The sequence below is a fragment of the Triturus cristatus genome, chromosome 6 (assembly GCF_964204655.1).
Source record: "Triturus cristatus chromosome 6, aTriCri1.1, whole genome shotgun sequence".
Taxonomy (NCBI): domain Eukaryota; kingdom Metazoa; phylum Chordata; class Amphibia; order Caudata; family Salamandridae; genus Triturus; species Triturus cristatus.
The window spans coordinates 1000617197-1000641673 of NC_140589.1; the positions used below are offsets into that span (position 1 = coordinate 1000617197).

The window sequence follows — 24477 nt, forward strand, 5'->3', positions numbered from 1 at the left end:
TTTCGCGGTCCTGGCGGTGCTTATCCCTGCTTTCCTCATCGCGGATGGGCTCATCGCAAGTTTTCTGGTGTTGTGGTTTGTGTTTTTATCTCCGTCGGGGTGGTTGTATCGCGGTCATTGGCCACATTTTCGGCGGATTATCGCACGCTACTGCTGTGTTGTGAATTCCACGTTGACACAGGATTATTTTCCCGCATTGGGCTGTGATGTGTAAAGTTGCGTTAGTATTTTTTGGTGATGTTTAGCACACGTTCTTGTGAATATACCCCAAGGTTCTTTGGTTTTCACTTACAAAATATAACCTGCATTTAACTCCAGTCGGCCAGTCAAAGACAGCAAGAATTCACAACAAATGGGAAACTTGTCACTTTCATTCCTGTAATAGGAAAGCTTACCTTTGTAAAATCTCCTTATAAGTACCTTATTGAAATCGGACCACCAAATGCCCAACCGCACCAACCTACTTTCATAGCTTACTTGACCTGTTGTTTAAGTGTGTAATGCCTCTGTGTCCTCGTGTGTTTTTCAGTTTTAGCTTTATCCAACACCTTGTGATTTAAATGACATTTTATGTAAAATATACTTATAATTTAAGCCAGCCCTCTTCTTCTATTGATCAGTTGTGTCATTCACATTTTTCTTCCACCCCTTAGAGCATGTGTCATTCACATTTTTCTTCCACCCCTTAGAGCATACTGCGTGGGGCAATGGGTCATGCCACGTCAGAAAACAAGCACTTTGCCAAGTCACCCATTTTTAAATTAGTTTTTGAATTTACAAGGTGGGTCCAGATGAGAGAGAAAATAAATAGGAATGAGGAAAACATGGCATTTATTTGTCTGGCGTGTATTCATTCCCTGAGAACATGCCACTTTCATTACATTTGCTAATAGCAGATGAGTGCTGCCAGAATACTCTGGGAGAGACTTTGTAATCATAATGTGAGGGAGTGCAGTGAAGATTAATAAAAATAACTTGATTGTGTTTCATGTATATGGGACAGTGGCCCATGCACATAAAATGATGTTGACTGCCATCTAACTGTGCATAAAGCACGTCACTGAGGTATTCTATTGCTGTATAGACACATACAGGTGTAGACCCAGAGGCAGACTTACTGAGCAAAGAATGAGGACTGCTGGCCTCCAGAGACAGTTTTTTAGCCAGATAACCCAGCCTAGCAAGATAGATTGCAATGTGGCAGTGAATGCCTATGACTAGCCTGATGGAGGAATACAGCACAACATTTAAAGTGTGCAAGTACTTGATTAACTCCACCAGAATAGAACACTCTTATTATCCAGGATTGAGATAGAAATGCCAAGACAACTGTTTTGAGATCTTTGGTGGGATGTACTACTAGAATTATTTTACCTAATGAAGTTTCCGGGTAGAAAATGTTAAGTCTATGGTGGGATCCAAGGTAAAACTCTGTTCCTTAGTATGAGGCACTAATGTCATTAAATATGTAAGTAGCTAACCCTTGCAGCCATTGCCAAACTGACAATAAAGAGAATGAGGAGGAGAATGGCAGGAACTTTGGGCCAGTTGCATCATTACATGGGTCGAATAGTACTGAATGTTGTGAACCAACCTACGTACCAAGAGGTCAGTGTGGAATCGCAGTGTGCCGCAATCCAACCCACATAATTAATATTCATCGGGTAGGTCACAAATTGTGACTCACTCCAATTGGATACAGACACAAAGATGGCGGTCTACAAATGCCTAAGATTGTTTTAAAATGAAGAAACCCTTTTAAGTAGCCCGATTTCCTTAAAGGAAATAGGACAGTTGTTTTTTTTTAGAAAAAAGAAAGTTTTCCCTTTTTAAAATATTTATATGAGAGTCGGCCACTGTCTCTTGGACTACTGCCTACTTTTACAGAAACGTTTGCTCAATTCACCCATTTCCTTTTGCAGATGACGCCAATTTGTGGCAACGTTTCAATAATCTGCAACTAGAGTTAAGGACACCAACCAATGACAAATTGGATCCAAATTCCATATTTGGAAGAGACATGAAAAACATGCTCCTTCCAAATACTGAGTCGGTATCTAGACTTAATCCCATTTTAAGAGTTTGTAAAACTTTACAAACTTTTAAAATAGTATTGAAATATATGAAAACTCTGGTTTGCATTTGCAAACTCTGATTCCCCGAATTTGTGACCACAAAAAGGGCAGTACATATGGCCCTCTGTCCTTTGTGTGTTCAAACATAGTCGATGATTAGTGTGCTCAATGGCGTGCTCAATTGTATTTAAAGTTTGCATGTTACTGTTCTAAACCAATATATACTTTCTTACACCAATAGAAGGGACAGGTGGAATCATATGAAGTCTCAAAATTCAGTGCCAGATCTCTTAAGGACTTGTGTTGTGGTTGCATTACAGAAGTCGTTGAAAGGCAACACAAGTCCTTAAATGGTATTTAAAAGCAACGCAAGAGGCTATTTGCACCGGCTTGCATTACTTTAAAAAAAAAAAAAACGGAGTGGCTTCCTTTGCATTCTGTTACCTTTCGTAGTGGGGGGCATTCCATGTGTGGAGCATGGACATTCCTGTGCATCCACCCATGGACAGTGACACAATCCCAGAACTACTTAGGGTAGTAAACCTGGGATTGAACCAAAATGGTATGCCTGCCACGGGGAGACTTAACAAGAAGAAATACCTGTTACTTGATTTGTTAGGTTAATTCGAAGATTACTAATTTACGAACTAGTTCTGGTGCACGGGTCCCTTGTGCTAAATCCACAATGACGTTGATGCCACCTACCACTATCATGCTGATTGAGGATTGTGAGTAAAAGGTGAAGTGGTGCAAAGTACCCAGGGCACATTTGGTCCCTCCTTTCAATGCAAATGCTCGACTTAACAAAGACATATACAAAAATGTTAAACTCTGTCAGAGGTTTGGGCTAATTTATATTATTCATTAAGATACTTGTTTTAATGCAATGGTGACTGTCGATAGAATCTACCACGAATACGTATATGTCTGTATGTGTGTAGGCATGTGGTATTTGTTTAGTGTGAACTTAGACAAAGTCAGCACACATTATTTTAGAAAATCACAAGTGTGAAAGCAACATGTTAGACATTGTGCAAACCAGAGGGTATTCACGATTCAAAGACTGGATAGACATGGTCTTGCACAAAAAGCCTTGGACAGACAGATTATCCCATAGAGAAAAACTCGTCCATCATCTGCTTCACAGGAGATGCACGCAGATCTATAAATCATGGTAAAATGAATTTCCTTATCAAGCATCCCATGGAACATGTGTTGTTTTAATTTCAGGTGCTGACATCAAATTTCTGTGCTGTGGAGGCCGGGGGGGGGGGGCACTTATTGTAAGAAGTTATGACAAAAACATTTGTGAATCAGTAAAAGGGAGAAAGCAATATATGATGAAGCAATTGGCATCAGGGTAAAAAGGTAGATATTAAAAAGAACTGGAATATGACAGGCAAATTGTAATTAATATTGGGTAATTGAGCCAGAGGGAAAACAGCAGGCTTCATTTATTGAGCTACTTTAAGCACCGAATTTTCTGTGAAACCTGCTACTATTCTCAATAAACCGGTTAAACAACTTGATTACTTTCTGCACGCATTGGACGTATAGATGTGTCCATCTGTTAAAGGTGTTGTTAGTCTGCTATGTTGGTGATTAAGGGAATCACACAAATATGCTAAAGGTGAATGTACTGGAGTTACAATATTGAGAATATCGAAGTATCCATTTTTCTGAAGTCATAGATGATAAAACATATGAGGATATTATTGCATACATTGTTGGAAGCTCCTAAAACAATAGCCTTGAATCTGCTTTGCTGGAATTCCTTCTGAGTAACTGACAATATGGTTGGACTTAAGATAAGGAAACTGTGTGGGGCACAAGAGGATAGTGAATGTAGGGCATCAGCAAACTTTCAGACAAAGGAATCAACTTAGCCCTAGGGAAAAATTACTACTAATTCACAAAAGGACCTTAATATGTTGAATAATTCGAGCCAGAGTCACATGAATGTGCTGTGACTTCTAGGTATAGTACACCAGGCCTACTTCTGGCAATCAAGAGCATCGCAAGAGAACTACAAGCGTAATTCACAGCTACAATGTATAACAAAGGAGTCAATTCAGTTGTGTCATATGTGAGATACTGACAAAAAAAACATAAATATGAACATTTGTTCTTATGTATTTTTTATTTACTGTTTAATCGCTCCTACACCCATGGTCACGATGGTGTAAAGAACTAGGAAATGGAGCGGAGGGCAGACTTACACTCCAGACAAGGCAAAGCATACAGAGGATTCACAAAAAAAGCATTTTTAGCTTTCACTCTAAGAAGACGCTCAACGCACCTTAGATCCAACAGTAGATCTTTCTCAAGCTTAGGGCCTTGAACACAGAATGATTTGCCTCCACAATGGTTGTGCGTCTATATAAATAAACAGGAAATATATTGGAAAAGTTTGGAGATTGATAGAAGGACATGATGTTGTCTGTCGCAGAAACAGTCTTTCAGTGAATGTCATAGTCTCACTCATCCCTCCACACTGATGCACATCTCAACACATCTTTAAACACAGGAAGTGCCCTTTCTTTGCTTATTTAAACTAATCAGACAACGAAAATGTAAAATGGACGACAGACCCTTGTTATCTGCAGAGAGATAGGCATCCTTGTGGGACACTCCTTTTTTAGGTCTCGCCTGGCGTAAGACTGCGCAGACATGCGCACTCTCGCTGGCGAGATTTAGTGTTAACAGGTATTTTCTGTAAGGGGCATTAAGCCCTGCCCCTCTTTTCCATTGGCTGGCGTCACCGTTTATGGTAAACGGTGGCCAGCCACAGAGGTGCTGGTGACGTATGTGCTTGGCTTTCTGAACCGTCCCACTTGGATGGCCTCGCCTGCTTTGTATTCATTCGTCGCAAAAGGTTTCTTAAGAAACCCCTTAACAGGCAAGGCCGTCCAAGTGGCTCGGCTGAAAAAGCCGAGCAAATACGTGATGGCGTGCGCTTGTTTTTATTCAAGCTCCGGATTTCCCACTCGGCTCTGCGCCAGTGTCTGGACGAGGGCTTCAAGGCCACATCACTCCTTAAGTGTGATTGCTGCCTGCTCGGTCCTGTCCTGAAGCACTGGGAACAACTTGCAGCAGCAGGACTCGAGAGAGGAAAGGGGTGCCTAGAAGCTCCTCCACCTCACGGGATGGAAAAGAGCGCGGGCGCCCCCCGTTCTTCCTCCAGACAGCCCAATAAACCGGCACCCTGGAGACCGGAGCTGCCTGTACGGAGGAGGAAGGGGCTGGGAAAGGTAAGGGGGTGGGACAGGAGCCGCCTGTATGGAGGAGGAAGGGGTTGGGAAAGGTAAGGGGGCGGGCTGGGAGGGGGTGAAGAAGTGGGACTAACGAGGCGGAAGAGGAAAACAGTTCTGTCCTCTCCCATTAGAAGATTCTTCCACAAGACCATCCCGTCCTCTTTCGAGCTTTCATCGACTTATTAAAAAGTCATGATGTTACATTTGCAATCTCTGCCTGAAGCTGGAGTTCTATTCAAAGCTAAAGGGTTTGTTCCAAGCGATGCATGTCTGTTCATCGCCTCTACGTACACCCTTGGAGAAAAGCACTTTAAACAAAGTCGATGAATAAGTGGTGCATGAACCACAGAGGGAGACGGGGTCGAATTGTCTCGGAGGTCAGTGACGCTCGGGCCCATCCTCGCATTCAGCAGAGAGGCCCATCATTTTGTTTTCCGTCACTGCAGCATAGTTGGGTGGGGAGGGTCTGGGCTTCAGACTAATCAACAGTCCCGCTGGGTAACATACATTAGATAAGAAGCAGGGCAGGAGGGGCATTTAAGGAGCAGTAAGAAGGGAGAGCAGGGCGATTCTGAGCAGCCCGGCCCAGGAGGGAGAGGCATGCAGGGAGCTGAGGGCAGGAACCCGGCCTTTGGGTAGTGGGCTGAGGACGGGGAGTAGCTGATTACTGGTCTTGAGAGTGCAGAGAGCCGGTGAGTCAGATGGATCCAGAGGCGAGGGAGTAGTTACACCCTGAGGGAACCAGTAGAAGAGCTCAGTGAGATATACACCTGCATAGATTTTCCATAGAAAAGCCATTTTTTTCATAATAACCATGATGCTGATCGACGAATAGGGTCAAAACATTCCAATAAAGGTACATTGATTTGGGGTTTTTCAAGGTAAGTTTAGTGCAGATCTGTCAAGCAGGGCCAAGAAATAGGGGAAAGGGGTCCGAAAAGTGCCACAGCCTTTTTAATTCTATGGGGCTCTTTATTCCTCTATACAGTAAACTAATTACACCAAATTTGCCATGAAGGCTGAACTTTACTCAAGGAACTGCCTTTGGTTGGTTTTATGTAAATCCGTTCAATAGTGTTACAGAAATTAGTGTTTAAAAGGGTGGTCGGTTGGGTATGAAGAGGCTGCATTTTAGCAATATCTGACTGTTAATTCATGGATCCTCTGTGGATTTGTGAATCCAGTTCAAAACCTAAATCACCCCATTAGACTAAGGTGCTTTTTCTCCCATCGACCACTGTGGATTCGCATATCCGGCTCCATTTGCAAATCTGCCACATTCTAATTGGCTGCTTATCACAGAAGCATTTCTGTTAAGGTTACTATCACCCAACTCAGTGCAGTTAGCACCCTGTTGAGAAAACCTTAAACAACAAGCATTGGCATAGCCAATAGGTCTTGTTTTTGGTAGGCACGGGGAGATTAAGTGATTTGCCCAGAATCACAGGATGTTGTGGGGATGCCGAGACTCCAACCTGGTTCCCAGCTCCAAAGGCGGCTCTGACCCTTAGACCACATCCTCTCCCTATAGATTGTTTGTTTTCTGTGTCAAAAGTTGGTTTTGTTTTTGTGTCTCTCATAGACAGCTTCTATCCTTTATTTGTTTTTAAATTGCACTACTTACTAGTTTATCATGTGTTTTACATTTGCAATGCAATAGGTCTAGCATTTACGAGACTTTCAACTATTGGCATTGTAAATGACTAGGCCTTTTATTTATGTTTTAAAAACGACTCCTGGGGATTGTAAACATCAAGGGGCCTTCATGTCAAGCTCAAAGACCTCATAATAAATCAGGTCTTATCTCCAGGAAACTCATACTTTAGCTGCCCTCTAGGCAGGGACAGGAAGGCAGGATTACAGTTCCAGCACGAGACAAGCATTTGCAATGCAATGGGCCTCGCATTTACGCGAGTTTAAACTATTGCCATTGTAAATAACAATGCCTTTTATTTCTCTTTTAAAAACAAAAATAAAAGGCATTGCCATTTGGAATGTTAATAGCTCAAACTCTTGTAAATGCGAGACCTATTGCATTTTTAATGCTTGTTATGTCTAGGGCTTGAATAATCAGCCTTGCTGCTATACATTTGGAGTAGATCGCAGACACCTCAAAATTATAAATGCTTTCATTGTGCACATTACAATTGGATTATAGGCATTTAGCAATGTACAAAAAAGCCCTCTTGCACCTACAAAGTAGTCAGCACTTCAATTTTATTGTGCTACGTCTTTCACAAAAAAGGGTTTGTGACCTGTGCAAGCAACTTTTTGTGAGTCTAGTAATATTTTGTAAACTAATCTATGTACTAATAGGTTGGTTCACAAAATACCAAATCACAGGAGGGCACATAATGACCAGCCCAAATAATATTCATCAGGCAGATCGCAATGCGCGACCTATTGTGATTGGCTGCAATCACAGGGATGGTGCCCTGTAAGGGTCAGAAGACCACCATCCCTATGGCTACATTCCAAACGGGAAATATATTTTTTAAAGCAGCCTGTGTCCTCGATTGAGCCGGTGATGCATGTTGTTTTCAATAAAAAAGGTTTTGTTTTTGAAAACTTAATGGGAGACCAGGCAGCTGCCTTCTCCCCTCGATGCTGCCAACACAATTCCCAAAAGGTAAGTGACTCTTAAGGGACCGCTTCACCACTGCGGGTCAGCTACCACCTCAACTCGGGTCAGTAACTCATCAAGGTCTGCAACTGCAATTGCAGTCATAAACCCTTAATGCATGCCTTTCAGAATCAGAAGTAGGCGGGGGATGTCCCTTTCTCACCTTCTCCTATTTAGATAGGAAAGGATTGCAAAAGACTTTTCATAAAATGGCTTTTGTAATAAAGAAACGCCCCTTGCAGTTCCAAACCCTTTGATTTTGTGAAAACAAGCATTTACAATGCAACGGTCTCGGCATTGTTAAAGTTAGAGCTATTATTGGCATTGCTCATGACATTATTTTTGTTTATGTTTTTGTTTTTACAACATTTAAAGAAACGGCATTGTTATTTACAATGTCAATAGCTTAATCACTCTCAAATTAGTATGGCCTGCCTCCCAGGACCACCGCCGCGCTCTCTGTTTCTAACACCAGATTGGAGCCTGTCCTCGTGAAGCCCGGTCGGGAGGGCGAATCACTCGCCTCGGTGTGGGTTCTTGCGCCTCCTGCTTGCGGGCTGCCAGTGCTTCGATCACCCCTCTCCTCGCTGCTGTGTATCCGAGCCCCTCTCCGCGTGCACCCAGAAAAAACAACTGTAACTTGCACACCTGTGCCATCTGACGCCCAGTCACTTAAGTTTACTACAGATGAATGCCCTGTTACCTTATTTTGGAAGTTTATGTATTTCTTTGCATTCTAACACTTGCATGCAGTCTCCCGCACAGGCGCTCCTGCCTCCATGCCTGTACTCGGCGATCTTGCTTCACAGGTCAGCCCTTATAACCCCTGTTTTGCCCACTTCCCTTGTCATGTTTACCATGTTTTTGGCTGCCTTTTAGTAGCCCCTACCAGAACCCCCCCCAACCCCCGCAGCCACCCATTCCTGCGCGCACAGCTATCCGCCCGTATGCTTATTCTTTCCACATAGGCGCGCTCTCGTTACTGCTATTCTTCTAGTGTAACTATCCAGATTCAAAGATTTATTTCAAGCTCCCCATTAGAGGTCGAGCCCATCCGGTGGAGGGGGCGGGGGCACCTATGTTGAAGCATAAGGGAATTGTGTTGGCCTATACCTGTCTCTTCCCCTGTGTTTGACTCCTCAGTTCTGGTGTTGTCCTAGAGGCCAGGCCAGCAGGCAGCGTGGCGTGCACACACTGAGACCAACGTGATCACACCTCAGATTGTGTATTTGAGAAGTGGCTGCTCTCGAAGTCTGCTTTTTAATGAGACGGACAAATGAGGTGATTAAAGGATGGTCATTAAGCTATCAGCATGAAACGATATTATAAGTAATGTGTGGAATGGAAATGGAAGTACATATTGATGAATAATAAGGTTTTATTGTAATAAACATGGACAGGTTAGGCTAAACCTGTGAGTAGAGATGGAAATGTTCTATTTTCTACGTAAAATGTGTTCATTGGTAATTAAATGAAGCGAAATTCAAGTTAAAAAATGTTAGACCCCCTACATATGGCTGCCACCTCGCTACCATGTTTCCAGTTCACTGCTTTCCTTTGACAATCAGGTGCGTCCTGGCACTTACGTTATTGGCTTGCTTAAATGATAATTTGTGACCGTGAAAGGCACAACCTGGTAAAGGGTGACCAGTGGAGATGGAGAGGTGGTACCCCAAAACTGCATTTCACCCGGACTTCTCTTTTGTGGTCCGTGGTCTGTAAAAGCCTGTGTTCAAGCAACAAATCAGCAGCTGGTGAGAGCCACGTTGTCATAGCGAACAGTCATAACTCCCGTCAAAATCTACTCACTCCCTAAGCCAGCTCAATGATGTCATCACTTAGATGCCATCATCACGCAGGTTCTACTATCAGAAGGTTTTGTTGTGCTCGGTGCCAGTGCTTTCCCACTATGCAAGCAGAGCACTCCTGCACGCGCCGCAGCGCCTTCGCAAGCGCGCGCAGTCCCTTCAGCGGGACTCCTTGCACATCGCCTGAAGCAGCCAGCTGTCACACAAGGTCAAATGCGAGGTGCAGGCAACTGAACTCAGCGAATGCCACAAGTTACCCCCAGAAGATGCTGGAACAGGGTACAGGTGACCCTACTTCTACTGGGCGTTTGGCCGTTTCTGTGCTATACGTACCTTTCAGTTTAGAAAAAGAGTGCCCAATGCTGTGGAGAGGCGCATTAAAAGCACAAATTAAAGTATGCGCGTGTGTAGTAGACACATCTAAGGAGCACCCTTGAACACGATTCTAGCACACTATTAAAATAAGATGTCATTCTAAGATCTATTTAAAGATCACGTTTATTATTTATAAAATAAAAATTATAAATAATATTAATAATTTAAAAACCAGCTGCTGATTTGTTGCTTGAACACAGGCTTTTACGTGCAAGATCCAGGCTCTGCGTGATAAGCTGTGGATCTTCCTGGTTCAGTCTTTTTATGCTGTTCGACACACGAAGGGCTGGAAACGGATACGACCGGATGATCAACAGAAAATACAAGCAGGTATGTGCTCTCGCTTCATCGCTGCGCATTCGTAATTGTCCACTTGCAAGTAATTATTTATACGTTTTGGGATGAAGTAGATGGGTTTATTAACCATAGATGTGGCAATTTTATGCTCGAACGTTTTAAAATGTCAAAAATGGCGGGGAGGAAAGGGAGATAGTGACGTCTTTCTCCGAGGTCAAGCAAAAATGCCTCGGAGAAACGCACCGTCATGTTCGGATTCGGGGGCGTGTTTTTCTTTCTCTCCTCTTGCCATTGGCTGGAATGTTTACATTCCAGAGGAGAGAAAGAAAGTAAAAAACACGCCCCGAATCCGAAAAAGACGGGGCTTAAATGGACAGAAGTCCCTCTCCTCCAATGGCTGGCCTCCGTTCAGGAAGCCAGCCAATGGAGAAGAGGGGCGGGTTCAAGCCCCGTACCTAAAAACATGAAATCTCGCGAGCGAGACTGCGCAAGCGCAGCCTTCGCTAGCCAAGACCTAAACAGGGTTTGCAACTACAAAAGGATTTAGTCCATCAGGCACTATTTTTTCATTTCTTTTTTTAAAGCCTAAATGTAAGTTAGTAAGGTGTGGTAAATAACGCTTGACACAAATTCAAGGTGTATGTTTTTTTAACTGCTTTGTGGTTGGCTAGTAAAGGGAACACACGGTGAATGTTGTCACAAACCAGGCATCATGCTTTTTGTGACCATTGGTGAAGTGCGATTGGGCAAATAACAATAGAATTTCATGTGTAAATGAAGCTCCGGTAGAGGCTGTGTTAAAATCTACAGAACTATCTATTACGATTGCATCCCTTATAAAAGCCTTGAAAAGTAATACTACAATGTACTTTTGCATTATGTGTATTATCTTTACATTTATAGGGATTAATGTTGATATTTTGTGAAAAAATAAGTAAAAAGTCAAAACAATTGTGTAAAACTTGGCGAAAGAGTACCCGATTATTCTCATTGTAGTAGCTAGCTCCTTCAAATTTAGGTAGGCAGCGTTTAACAACAAAAGTTCACATGAGGTAGGCGAGTTCATAGCATTTTCGGTAAGCTGTGAGTTATGACACAGATGAATGAATATTGAATGGGACAAAATACGCCTCCGATGTGAGAGACCAAAACTTAAGGTGCTTTCAACGCTCCGGAGGCTTGCAGTTATCACTGACTTTTGGGGTTTAGGGATATGTTTGTAAAGCTTGGGTCTCTTTTAGAGATAGATCGTAGCTGAAAAATACCCAATTTGTATAGGAAACTTGATTTAAGGGGAAATCCACATGCTAAATTTCCTCCATTATAGGGACAGTATGGTGGAGGAAATTCAGCGGGTGGATTTTAAACCATATTTAGATTTTCTTTCAAATGCTGGAGAACTTTGGCTTATCACTAAACTCTAAATTAGACCTACATTTGTATAAGGCAGGGTCACTGGACTATATCAGGCCATTTACTGGGTCCTTCAACAAGTACTTTTAGAAGCTCCCAAAGCAAGGTTACTTAGAGCCTCATTTAGTGTTTGGGGCACGGTTACTCTGTCACAAACCTGATGGATGTCCCGTCCGCCTAATTATAAATGAATATATCCAAAGGCACTTGAAACGCGCAGACAGGGTATCCATCACGTTGTGATAGAGTAACCCATTCACTCTTAATCCGGCCCTTAATTGTTGTCATGGCAATTACATTTTAGGCTGTGGACATCTGGCGATTTCTACTTTGGAAAGGTGGCGGCCATGCAGTGCTTAACTTGTGCCAGTGTTTGCAGGTGGTAGGCACTGTCACTTATTTCTGTAGAAACAGACTTATTTTTCATTATCAGACTTTGGGTAAGAGCAAGAGAGAAGCAGATTAGGGAGAAAGAGTAGGAAGGAGAACGATGACGAGACAGTGGCAAAGGGAGAAGGCATGGATGAAAAGAAATTCAAGGGAGAGATGAAGACACAGGAAGTGTATCGTGGTGGACAAAGAAGGCATAAAGTGGAATTAATTCCAGACAGTCTTGGTATTCGCCAATCCTGGTATTAGGGAGGCAGCCTCTCAAGAATAAAACTTGGGCCTGCTAACCTATTTTTCCAAACTATTGCAGACACGTCACTTGTTCAAAGTGTATCTAATCTGAAGCAGGCCGTGAAGTGAACCATAAAACTAGATTCCCTGGGTACAGGAGTTTTTGGTCGTGGTCACTGTTGTCACAGTGTTGCAGTATTGGTTTCAACACTTACCTCATGGCTAAGTCCATACCCAACAGCGGCAGAGCGTGCACCCCGAAGCAAAGGAAGCTAAACAAAGCGAATGACACCAGCAACTGCACGCTGCTCCGGTGCTCCATTGCTGGGGATCTAACAAGGAAAATAAGAAACAAGCATCACTCACGTGCACGTTAGACTTTTTGAGGGTATCAGTCATTAAAAAGAATCAACGCAAATATCTTTATGTGTGTGTCAGTTTAGGCAGCTGCCAGTAGCAGAGGAAAGAAAAGTGCAGTGTAATGATGACGTTAAAGACACTGCAAGCCCCCGCACCTTCCCACATGCGGCCAAATGCCAGAAAGCACGCAACAAGTGCAAATGTGTAAACTCTGGGGACACTGCTGCTCCATGAGAAGATGCTACCATGCAAAGCACGGCTGCGCCTAGCGCGCGTGTGAGATGCGCAGGAGGCTTCCCGCTTCCTGAATGTGGGTGCTGAACAGAAAGTGGAAGGGGACTGCTGCAGGGGCATAACACAGGCTCCCCATACCCCGCAGTGGGGGGCGAGCTGCAGGGGGCCCCCTCTGCACTGTACTCACGCCGGAGAGCTCCGGATTAAATCTGGAGGGGGACCCCTCTGTATACTTTGCAGGGGGGCCGCTTCAACTTTCGTTACACCACTGGACTGCTGGGACAGGGCACTGCCCGTGGCTTAATGGTGGGAACAAAACAGAATGCAACAGACGGGGAGATGAGGCGCACTGCCTAAAGTTGGGGACAAAATACAACGGAATAGATGGCGGAGTGGGAAACTTCTTTTGGGGGAGGCAAAGTGGAAGGGGCAGAAACGGACGACTGAGTCCATGGATTATCGTGTGTGGGTGGCAAAGTGTCACTCCACTCCCTTGGACGCAATCACAGAAAACATACAATAGGTGTGTCTAGAGAAACTTTTTTTTTCCTGGATAAAAGCGAGGATCATGTCTGAGTCCGGGTGAAGCACCCCAGCCCATAAACCATCCACCTCCCCTGACCTTGCTTATCACGATACAGTAGATGGCGCCACACACCCTTGCTATGCAGTAATGCACAAGCCTATAAGACAATGCCATTGGAACAAAGTTTTGTTTTATAGTTACATTTGAAAAGAAGCGGAATGTGAAACTATGACAGAGATTCTGCACAAAAGAGACGACCGCCACTTACAGACCCCTTGCCTGAAACTAGAAATTTTAAAATCCAGCACCTGCGAAGATTATGCCAGTAGCCCTACTATTATACCCATTGTGTGCACAACCTGCAATATGACTGTTGTTTAACATTTAGGGCGCAGATCAAGTATTAACAAATTAATAACAATAAGCATTCGTATAGCCTCTCGTACCACACTTATGTTATGTAAATAACAAATGATACCATTGTCCATTGCATTGCGCCCACTTAGAGAGATAGGAGTCTGAGGTTGTCTAGCTTGGATTCGCACTCATGCTGCACGACAGACGCACAACACCCATTGGACTCAAAGGGCTTCAGCCCCCCCGTCGTGTGTGGCAGCCCGGGATGAGACAGCTTCCCGGGCACACACACAGCCGCACCCGAGTACTTCACAGGTCTTTAAAAGACCATTTGCATGTTAATGAGGCCTTGCTGTTGTTTCACCCCTTCTAAGAGCCCCTGCAGCTCCACTCTGCCTATTGCTTAAAGATTCAGCCCACCCCGAAATTTTTTCTTAGCCCCCCCCAAAATTTGGCACTAGTTGCACCTCTGCTGCACGATCACCGCATGTGGGAGCAGCGAGCGTTCAGCTCGCTCGGCTATAACACATGTTGTACCCCTTTGAGACGTGGATGAAAAGTGCCACAAAGCAGCAAGATAACTTTCCTATTAAGGTGCTGTTAGAAATGGGGGTCTCTAGTAGGTAGAGGTAGGTATCTTTCTCCAAGTAAGGACCCACCTTCCTAGTCAGGGTAAGGGGAACACTTCAGAAATAACCCCTGCTCACCCCCTTGGTAGCTTGGCATGAGCAGACAAGCTTATCTCAGAGGCAGTGTGTAAAGCATTTGTGCACACATACAGTAATACAGTAACACAGTGAAAACATTACAAATGGACACCACACCAGTTTAGAAAAACTAGCAAACTTTATCTAAACTAAACAAGAGCAAAACAAAAATCCAACATACAGTTATGAAAATATGACTTGTAAAAGGTAAAAACAGATCTGTCTATAGTAAACTATAGAAGCAACACTTTCAACACAAAGTACCTTCGATGCATCAAAATCATAAGCAAAACCAGCCGCAGGGAAAGTGATGCGTCGGTTCCTTACGTGCAGGGAAGGTGATGCGCCGGTTGCTTGCTTCGGGAGAGGTGATGCGTTGGTTCCTTACTACTGCGCAGGGGAGAGGATGCGTCTTTTCCTTACCGGAGAAGAGGTGATGCATCAGTTTCTTACTGAGTGGAGAGGTGATGCGTTGGTTTCTTATGGCGACCTTGGCGTTGTTGCAGACTTGTCAATCCGGTGTGATGTGTCGAGTTCTGGGATGTGACAGTCCTCAATGCTTTGGTGGCACTCGAGCTCTGTGTCGATTTCTCCTGCTGTGGTTCCACAGTTCTTGCAGCCACACAGCAGTGTATGAGACTCAGATGCAGTGATTTCTTCAGCCGTAGGCAGGAGCTGCATCGATTTCTTTAGCTGCACGGTGGTGATGAGTGGATATTCTTCTTGCACAGCAGCATTGCATCGGAAAGAGGTGCGGATGCGTCACACTTCTTCAACTGTTTCAGGTTTTTTCGGCTCACAGCAGCAGGACAACCTCCAGAGGCCCAACACAGGCACAGGCACCTCTTGGCATGTCAGAACTCCCAGCAATACAGTTCAGGGGAGCAGGTGGTGAATTCTTTGTTTCCCTGAGACTTCAGAACAGGAGGTAACCTCTTCTTCAAGCGCTTAGAGATTCTTCACAAGCAGGATACCACAGCAGGGCAAAAATAGTCAGTCCTTTTCCTCCACCACAGACAGAAGCAGCAACTGTAGGCCTCACTCAGGAAAGGCAGCGCTCCTCACACAGTCCTTCTCCTCTTCTTCTTGGCAGGGTCCTCTTGTTCCTTGAAGTAATCTAAGGTTCTGGGGTCTGTGCCCCAATATTTATACTACATTTTTCTTTGTCCTCTTAAGGCAGACGGGCTCTGAAACCAGTCCAAACCAGTTATGTCCTCACTGGGGCAGCTTTCTGGCAAGAAGCGGAGACAGCATTGTTCAGGGCAGACCAGGCCTATTCAGTTGCAGAGTAATCTCCTCCCACTACTCTAAAAACAGCCCAGGTCTATTCAGCCCAACCCTGACTCATCCAGGAAAGGCAGGTCACACCTCAACCCCCACAATGGCTGAGAGAATTCACATCCACAGTCTGTCATTCCAAAACCAGACAGTCAATTTACAAACCAGCAGAGGCACACAGGATGGTTGAGCAAGAAAAAAAACACTTTTTAAAAGTGGTATTTTCAAACCCAGAACAGAAAAATCATCTTTACTAAAAGATGTATTTTTACACTCTGAGTTCAGGCATACCAAACTCCCTCTTTTTATCTTGTTCCCATTGGAAGTTATACTTATAAGATGTTATAAGTAAATCACTCACGCCAGGAGTCGCAGGACGGAGTAGGTAATGCCACGGGGGCAGGATCATTGATAACTGTGTGACTACAGGACTGCCCTTTGCCTGCACTCGTGAGATGTGTGTGGTCCGCCAAAATTTGGTTGGACATATCCTTGAGTAAACACCAGACTGAGGATAAGTATATCCATACGGCGTATTCTTGGATGAATTGATTTTAATGATGTGATTTCATTGTGTTTATATTTCCAGGGAGGGAATTTGCACGTTTGGTTTGCCCTGAAGAAAGCCATGGACCCATAGGGCCGCTCATTGGCTGAATAATGTTGGCAAGTACTTTAGGGTTATAGGACCATTATATCCTGGGAACGCCCTTCTTTTGTTTTTAATAGCCAACACCACTCCACATTTAAAGGAAACCTGGAGTTTCTAGTGTTTTTTTAATCTTTAGACTCCCTGGCCTTTTCTAATAAGCGCTCCCTGAAATAGGGTTATGCCCACCCTGACCTTTAGGAGCCAGGGTGAACCCGATGATGAAGCATGACACTATACTAGAGTGTGTGAGTGTTACTATACAAAGAGGTACTGCTCCAATAGTTGTAGTAGCAGTTAACTAGATCACCTTCTGATAGAGAAATGTGCCTACACTTTACTTATTAGTCTCTTCTGGGTTGGATACTTTTTGGTTACTGTTATAAGTAAATCACCATTCTATCCTTAAGGACAGATAGCCCTTCCATAGTGAAAACAAAATACACTGTAAATCACTATCAGTACAAGTCACACACTGGTACATGTCCTACATTTAGCACACACAGCACCCACCCCACAGGGGTACCTTGGGCCTACCTTAGGGGTAGTTTACATGTAAGAAAAAGGAGAGTTAGGGCCTGGCAAGTTGGTGCACTTGCCAGGTCGACATGGCAGTGGAAACGTGTTAGAAATGGGAGCTCTGGTTGGCTAAGGCTTGCACCAAAGCCAGGCAGAGACCACCACTCTAGTCAGGGCAAGGAAGTTACACGCCAACGATAATCCCTGCTCACCCCCTTGGTAGCTTGGCACGAGTAGTCAGGCTTATCCCAGAGGCAATGTGTAAAGCATTTGTGCAACACTCACACAGCAACAACATACTAGGCACACCACAAAAGGAACTCCACACAAGGTTATATCAAAAATAGCCTTTGTTTTATCATAAAGCACATTAGAAGAGTACTCACACAATATAAACTGTGCAAACCGGCACTGGGCAATACATACAGAGGATTATATACACATGACAGGGCCACTTGGACCACTGTCCGAATCATCACAAAGTGAACTTAGTAGGTGTAGAACATATACTAAACGTAAAACACAACCAGTAATTACTGGCAAACACTGAACTCAGCATCATCCGGTAACACAAACCATATTATGCACAGTATCACATTAGGCATGAAATATATCCGGCGCCAACCTCATAAGCCTAAACATATTCGACCATAACCTCCTAAGCATAACTCACCTTAGGGGCATAACTCAAAGTAGAAAAAAATCTCACTAGCATAAACCACAGTATGCAAATAACCTCATACATAAACCACAGTTAGAGGCATAAAACAGGGTGCGTAAATCATAGTACATGAATCACATTTCCTAGCACCACATAAATCACATTAGGGCCCGGCACCCTATCAAGCTAACAGTCCCCCTGGCCAACTGGCATTCTCAGGGGGCTCAAATGCCCAATGTCCAAATGTCAGGGCGGCTGCCAATGCAGGGAAGTTCGCAAGTGCGCAATTGCGCTGGGGCAGAGGAGTGCATCTCACTTCTATCTCACAAAAATGCCCCCAAAGAACCAATGGCTAAACGTTGCAGCTGGCGCTAATTGCCATGCAGCTGTGAAACAGAACATGGGCCGGGCACTCACTGTGCCCTTTGAATAATTATGCACAAACGTTGCAGCTGCCCGCGCTGGTGCGGTGCAGCTGAGGATACAAACGAAGTAAGGGGTGCTGGCACATCTGTGCATCTTTGGCCCCACTGGGCCCTTCTCTGAAGTAACTGTCCCCCATCGGTGCAGCTGCGCTCTGTCAGCCGGGGCAGCTGTAGACATTCGGTCAAACTGGAAGGGGCACGGGCCCCTCTGGGCCCTTAAACAAATATGTCAACAACGTGGGAGCGGCCCGCTCTCTGGCGGAACCACTCAGGCACCAACACTGTGCCTTGGGGTAAGCAACAATGGGGGCAAGCACCGATAGCGTGCCTCGACATACACCCTCTCCCCACCAGCTCCACTCCCCGGACTCCTTGCTCCGGACTCCTCTTCTTAAATGCGGCGGGGGCATTCACCGACAATGTGCCTCGTGCCCCCTCTGCCGTAATCACTAGGCCTGGGCTAAAATTCCGTTCCGCTCGCGGGAATTGCGATAATTTGACATTTTCACGTTCCGCGGAGAGCGCGAAAATGTCAAAATTTCCGCAATCCGCATTTTACCGGAAATTTTTTGCTTGCTCGCGCTGTAAAATAATACATTCTCACGTGCGCGCGATCGCCTTACCTGAATCCCCGCGTTCACCGACAAGTTTTTCCGATCCGGTCGCGTTCTCCACGAGATGTTGGATTGTTGGTAGCCATTTGCGCTGTCTCACGACAGTTCGCGCCCGCAGTAATGTCATTCGTCGCACGATCACGTCTTTCTTCTCGTGATCATTTAACATGTTCACGATAATTTGCGAAAGTGAATTTTGCAAATTCCGCCCACCCCTATTAATCACCCAAATGTGGCAGCATGCGGGGCTCTCCCAGGTTTCAAGCAGGTAGTGGGGCTGGACTTCCGGGTCACACTAGGCAGCGGCCCGGCAACTTCTTCTGGCGGCTTCGTTCTCCTTCAGCCGCAATGCGGGGTAGGCACCCACTAGTATCTCAGAATGCGGGGTGGACTCCCGTAATAAAAATAAAAGCAAAGGTGGAGTGGGCACCCGCAATGACCATAAAAATAGGCGGCGTGGGCACCCGCCAAGAAAGGCACCATAAGCAGGGTAGGCTTCCGCTCGTAGGAGGCACAAACGCAGGGTGGGCACCCGCTACTCACAGCAATGCGGCGGAATTCCCTACGACGGGGATTCCTTCAAAAACAAAGGGTTGCAGCTCGGCGCTGTGCAGCCCATGCTACCTTTCTCTGGGGAAATTAAAATAAAACGCTCCCAGGGTGCCAGATGCGGACAAACTCCTGAAGGTCCTGGACTCTAGCAAGAAAAGCAGAAGGGTCCCAAAAGTCTTTAGAGATGAGGGGGCAATGCAGGGCCCATGGAGGCAAGCCAGGGCCCATGGAGGCAAGCCCTCATGGCAACCCCTCCTGGGCCCCAGCAGCAGCACATCCCAGCAGGATTCAGGAACAAGAACGGAACTGAACATTTTCATGGGGTCACAGTCCCTATATTTATACCAACATTCTCTTTGTCTGTATTGCAGGGCATGGTGGAACCAAATGCAACTGGTTCAGAGGGGATTTGGAGCACTTTGTTTTGCAAGCTCCTCTTCCCCTTTGTCAGGTGAGGGCTAGGTCATCAGATACACCACAGAGCCAGCATTGTACAGGGCAGGCACACTCCTATTCAGAGTCAGGGGATTACTCCTCCCACTGTTCCCAGCACAAACATCCTATTCAACCCAGCGCTGACTCACCCAACCCCTCCTGGAGCCACACACCTCCCAGCCCCTGTCACTCACAAGCCAGACATGCAATTCACATCAGGCAGGCAGACACATAGCACACAGAAATGCCAACTTCTAAAAGTGGCATTTCTAAAATAACCACAATAAATCTGCGCACACCATTGCACAGCATTTATTATTACAATTCCAAACATACCAGACTTGACCACACTGCTCCTCTCATAACAGGAATTACCACTGACACACACTGATCAGGGAATCCCCAATGCATTCCTATGGGAGGGCCGGCCAACCTTACTAAATGTGCACAGAGAGCGCACGCACTTTACACTGGACCCCAGTGCTAAATTGCCCAGAGGCCTAAAACCACCAACACCATGTCAGAAAAAAGGCAAAAGGTTTAGGGGTGAACTTGTCAAAAAGGGCCAGGTCCAACAAAACTGCACACAGACACTGCAGTGGCATTTCTGAGACCCCTTTGGAAAGGATGCTTGTGTGGGTGGCACAATCAGTGCTGCAGCCCCACTAGCAGAATTTGACTTACAGGCCCTAGGCACACACAGTGCACTGTACTTGGGACTTAGCAGTAAGTCAAACAAGCCAATCATGGAAACACCAATCCATAATAACAATTTACACAATGAGCATATGCACTTTAGCACTGATCAGCAGTGGTAAAGGGCCCAGAGTCATAAAACCAACCAAACCAGGATCAAAAACAAGAGGCCCAAAAGCAAAACTTCTGGGTATAAGCCTGCTGGAAAGGCCAGGTCCAACAGGTGCGCTTAGTTCTCTACACACACAAAACTAGGCACTCCGCCCAAAGCTCTAACTGTCAAAGTTTATTCTTAATGGTGAAATATAATGAAAACCTTGCACTGCACAAAGCTTAGTGAAAATGTGTTGAAAAGTGACATTCACTTTAACAGCATGAGTAGCTATTATCCGAAAGTGTCTCGTACAGTGCACAGAGCTGCACCCAATTTCATGAGAAACCATAAGCCGCTGTGTTGAGCGAGGTATTAAAAGAAATGACAACATGGAGGTCTCTTTTCAAGCTCTGAATTTCATTATTTTAAAAGAATGGTGTCGCAGTTACTAGTGAACGTATCAAATTGTTCAACAGTCATGGTTAAGCTTTCCCATTACCCTACTAAAGAATATCCATACAAAGTTTCTATTTTTTTTTCAAAATAAGTTTGCAAACAGTTCTTGTTTGTTCATAGTAGTTTATGTGCATGGGGTCGCCTGATTCACTGCGGCTGGGGCACCGCAACCACCTTGGAGTGGCTGGGAAGGCTGCTGCCACTACCCTGCACCGTCAAGCAGGTCACTCTCCGAGCTCTATGGTGCTCTGAACCCACTCTCAGGTGCAGGCCTCAGTGTCTGGGCTGTAGAGAGCGTGCACAGGTCTCCTTTATTTATTTCTTTAATGCAATTTTATATAGCGCAAACTTTACCCAAAGATGTTAGAGCGTTTTTCAAAAGAACCATGGGGCATGTCAACAACAACCGGCGATAATTATCTCTAAGCGCACTTAGCGCTAGGATCATTATTGCCGGCTAGCGTGAATTTTTATCGCTGAGATAGCATGCTATTAGCAACGCTTATCTCAATAGCGATAAAAATCCTCACACTAACAGGCTAACGTGAGATTATCGCTGGATATCCAGCGATAATCTCACGTTACCTTGTTGATAGGGACAGGCAAACTTAGCCATGATATCCTCCTTCCATAGGATATCATGGCTAAGTCAGAAAAATACCAGACGTAAAAAAGCAGCGTTAACCGCGGTTAGCGCTGCTTTTTTTGTCTCTAACAGGGTTAGCGACATTCTTGATAATAGGAGAAATGTCGCTTAGCGACATTTCTCCTATTATTTTACTCTGGAACGCCCCCTTTGCATCTCATTAGAGATGCAAGGGGAAGCGTAGAATAAAAGGGTGCTAACATGCAAATTTGCATGTTAGCACCCTGTTGTTGATAGGGCGCTAGTTTTATCTCTCCTTTTTTGGCTTTTAAAGCCAAAAAAGCAGAGATAAAGCCCTTGTTGATATGCCCCCATGTAAGTTACATAAGGTACACAAGATAGACTAAACAGGCTAACAAGTTACATATATTAAGTTACAAAGGTACACAAGAAAAACTGTGCATGCTAACAATGCAATTATAACTCTAACAAGTTGCATATTTATATTGTAAAAAATAAAAAAGTGTCACGGTTAGGTTAAAACAGGAGTAAAATGCATATTTACAAAGTTGACCTCATGTGAGCACTAGATGGCCGTAAGGGTCAAGAAATGGGTTGAATTATTCCAGGAAGTGCCTTCTCCTGCTGCAGGTCCTTGTACCGAAGTCTGCCCTCTTTGGTGCAGCAAACCCTCCTCCCTGCACAGCTCTGCTCAGCCATGGCAGGGGCTCTTTTATAGAAGCCCGCATTTACCTCAAAAAAGGCAGTCGGTTACTCGGGACAGGAGACGTCACTGCTGCTTCCAGGGGGCGTTCCGCAGACGTCATCTACTCCAAGCGCTGAGCTGGCCAGGGTGCCCCACGTGACCCTTGGCTCCGAGCACTGTACTGATTGGGGACATTTGTTTTAATATTGATTTAGAGCAATGAGAGGTATCCGTCGCGAGACGATTCCACAGTGAACGAGATCGTACATCTGATTGCGGGGTGAGTAGCTGGTGGGGCGACAAAGCTCAAGGTCAAGGTGGTTCAGTGGGCTAATGCACCACGCAGAGGTGCAGGGGCACACTGAAAGTCGTTGGTGCTAATGCTGGCAAGGGTGTTCAGACTTTCATCCTTTTGAGAAGAATAAAATGCCTAGCTGACGCTACAGCGCTATGAAACTACGTAGGTGTCGAGTGCAACGTAAACATACTTTTTTTTTTTTTTTAACTGGACTTTATCCCTTGAGTTGCGTCAGTCGTGTTGAATGCAGGGGCATGTATTTTGGCATTTTGCTTTACGTTTTCATGAACAGTTAGTTATCTTCCTCTTTATATTCGTTGTAAAACTTGGTAAATGGTGCTCTTTGTGTTACTTTGTACCCGCACTGGTATAGTTATTGACCAAAACACCAAATATACCTCACACAACGTTTTAAGGATATAGGAGCATATTAACAAGCCAGGCGATAAAATTAAGAAAACTGCCGCTAAAACGGCGATAATGGGCTTGATAATATGCTCTATGGAATTCCAATTGAAGCCCATGTTAAATGTGAAGGACATCTAAGATGGGTTTCAATTGTAATTCCATAGAGCATATTATCAAGCCCATTATCGGCGTTTTAGCGGCAGTTTTCTGCCGCTAAAGCGGCGATAATTTTATCGCCTGGCTTGTTAATATGCCCCATAGTAGGAACTCGTTTAAAGTGCGTATCTTGAGCTTCGACTCACGTTTGCGTTTCTCGGTGTAATGTCTGCTAACTTAGGAGCATATTATCAAGCCAGGCGATAAAATTATCGCCTCTTTAGCGGCAGAAAACTGCCGCTACAACGGCTTCAATTGGAATTTCATAAAGCATATTATCAAGCCCATTATCGCCGATTTAGCGGCAGTTTTCTGCCTCTAAAGCGGCGATAATTTTATCGCCTGGCTTGTAAATATGCCCCCTGGTGCTTCGCGGTGTGGGCAACACGGTGGCAGTGTTTTGTGGAAACAGAACATAGGTTTTCTGACAAATCATTTTACCTGAAAATCTTCCCATACCTGTAAAACTGTTGCCGAGTTTACTCAATGAATCTGAAAAAACGGTACCACTTTGATGTATCACCCTTGCTGGATTTGTCTTTCAAAGTGTGTATTTTGGATTGGTCTTTCAAGTCAGGTATTCTTGAAACGTTTGATTTTCGAGTGATTTTCCCAAAGATTTTCGAGTGATTTTCCCAAATGGTTTTGAAGGCAAAGCTATTGTGCTTCTTGGCTGCAATTTACTGTATCTTCTGTTGTCTCGTGCCATTTAAGGCATCACATGCTCGGCGAACATTCTGCAGTTCTTAATCACATTGCCTAACCTAGTTATACAAAAATTAGAGCGATTACAAATAAAATGCCCGGAAATGTGTTTCTGGGATGAAGGCTGTGACTTAAGACAGAGTTCCTGCCATGTCCTAATTCTAGGAAATCCTCGGGTTGTTACCGAGCGGATTGGAAGAGGAGAAGGCAAGTTCGAGTTTAGGCTCTTAACGAAGTGAAATATGCATAATTTCAACTTTATTAAATATGTTTGTACAGAGTCTGGTGTTCACTTAATCCTTTTACCCATAGAGTTCAACGTGTGCAAAAGTGTGAGTAGAGACGCTTTTCTTAGCAAATCATATGGTGCACCTCGTCCATCCAGAGTAATTGTCTTTTGAGAGGGGTTAGCTCTTCACTAAAGGCATTCACGCCTAGAATTCACCTTGTACAGAGGTGCAGTGACAGGCCATGCTGTCAAAGAAACCAGCTATGCAGGGCTTTCATACTGTTGATAGGGGATTGAAGAGAGAGATGTCTATCAACAAACCCTACTAAATACTATCTACAGCCTGTTTGAAGGTGAAAA

General features: G+C 44.7%; 1 protein-coding gene across 4 annotated transcripts in view; it reads right to left on the reverse strand.

Moving 5' to 3' along the window:
* LOC146820913 (uncharacterized) overlaps positions 1 to 22380 on the reverse strand; it is a 358187-nt gene extending 335807 nt beyond the window's left edge. For all 4 annotated transcript variants that reach the window (XR_014962641.1, XR_014962640.1, XM_085609311.1 and 1 more), the window contains exons 1-2: positions 22190 to 22380; positions 12682 to 12798 (exon numbers count right to left, since the gene is read on the reverse strand). Coding sequence is in view for 2 of the 4 variants with exons in the window: in XM_085609311.1 (XP_085465437.1) it covers positions 12682 to 12798; positions 22190 to 22194 (122 nt within the window). In the remaining 2 variants the exon portion in view is untranslated. The remainder of the gene's footprint in view (positions 1 to 12681; positions 12799 to 22189) is intronic.
* Between the last annotated feature and the right edge of the window lie 2097 nt (positions 22381 to 24477).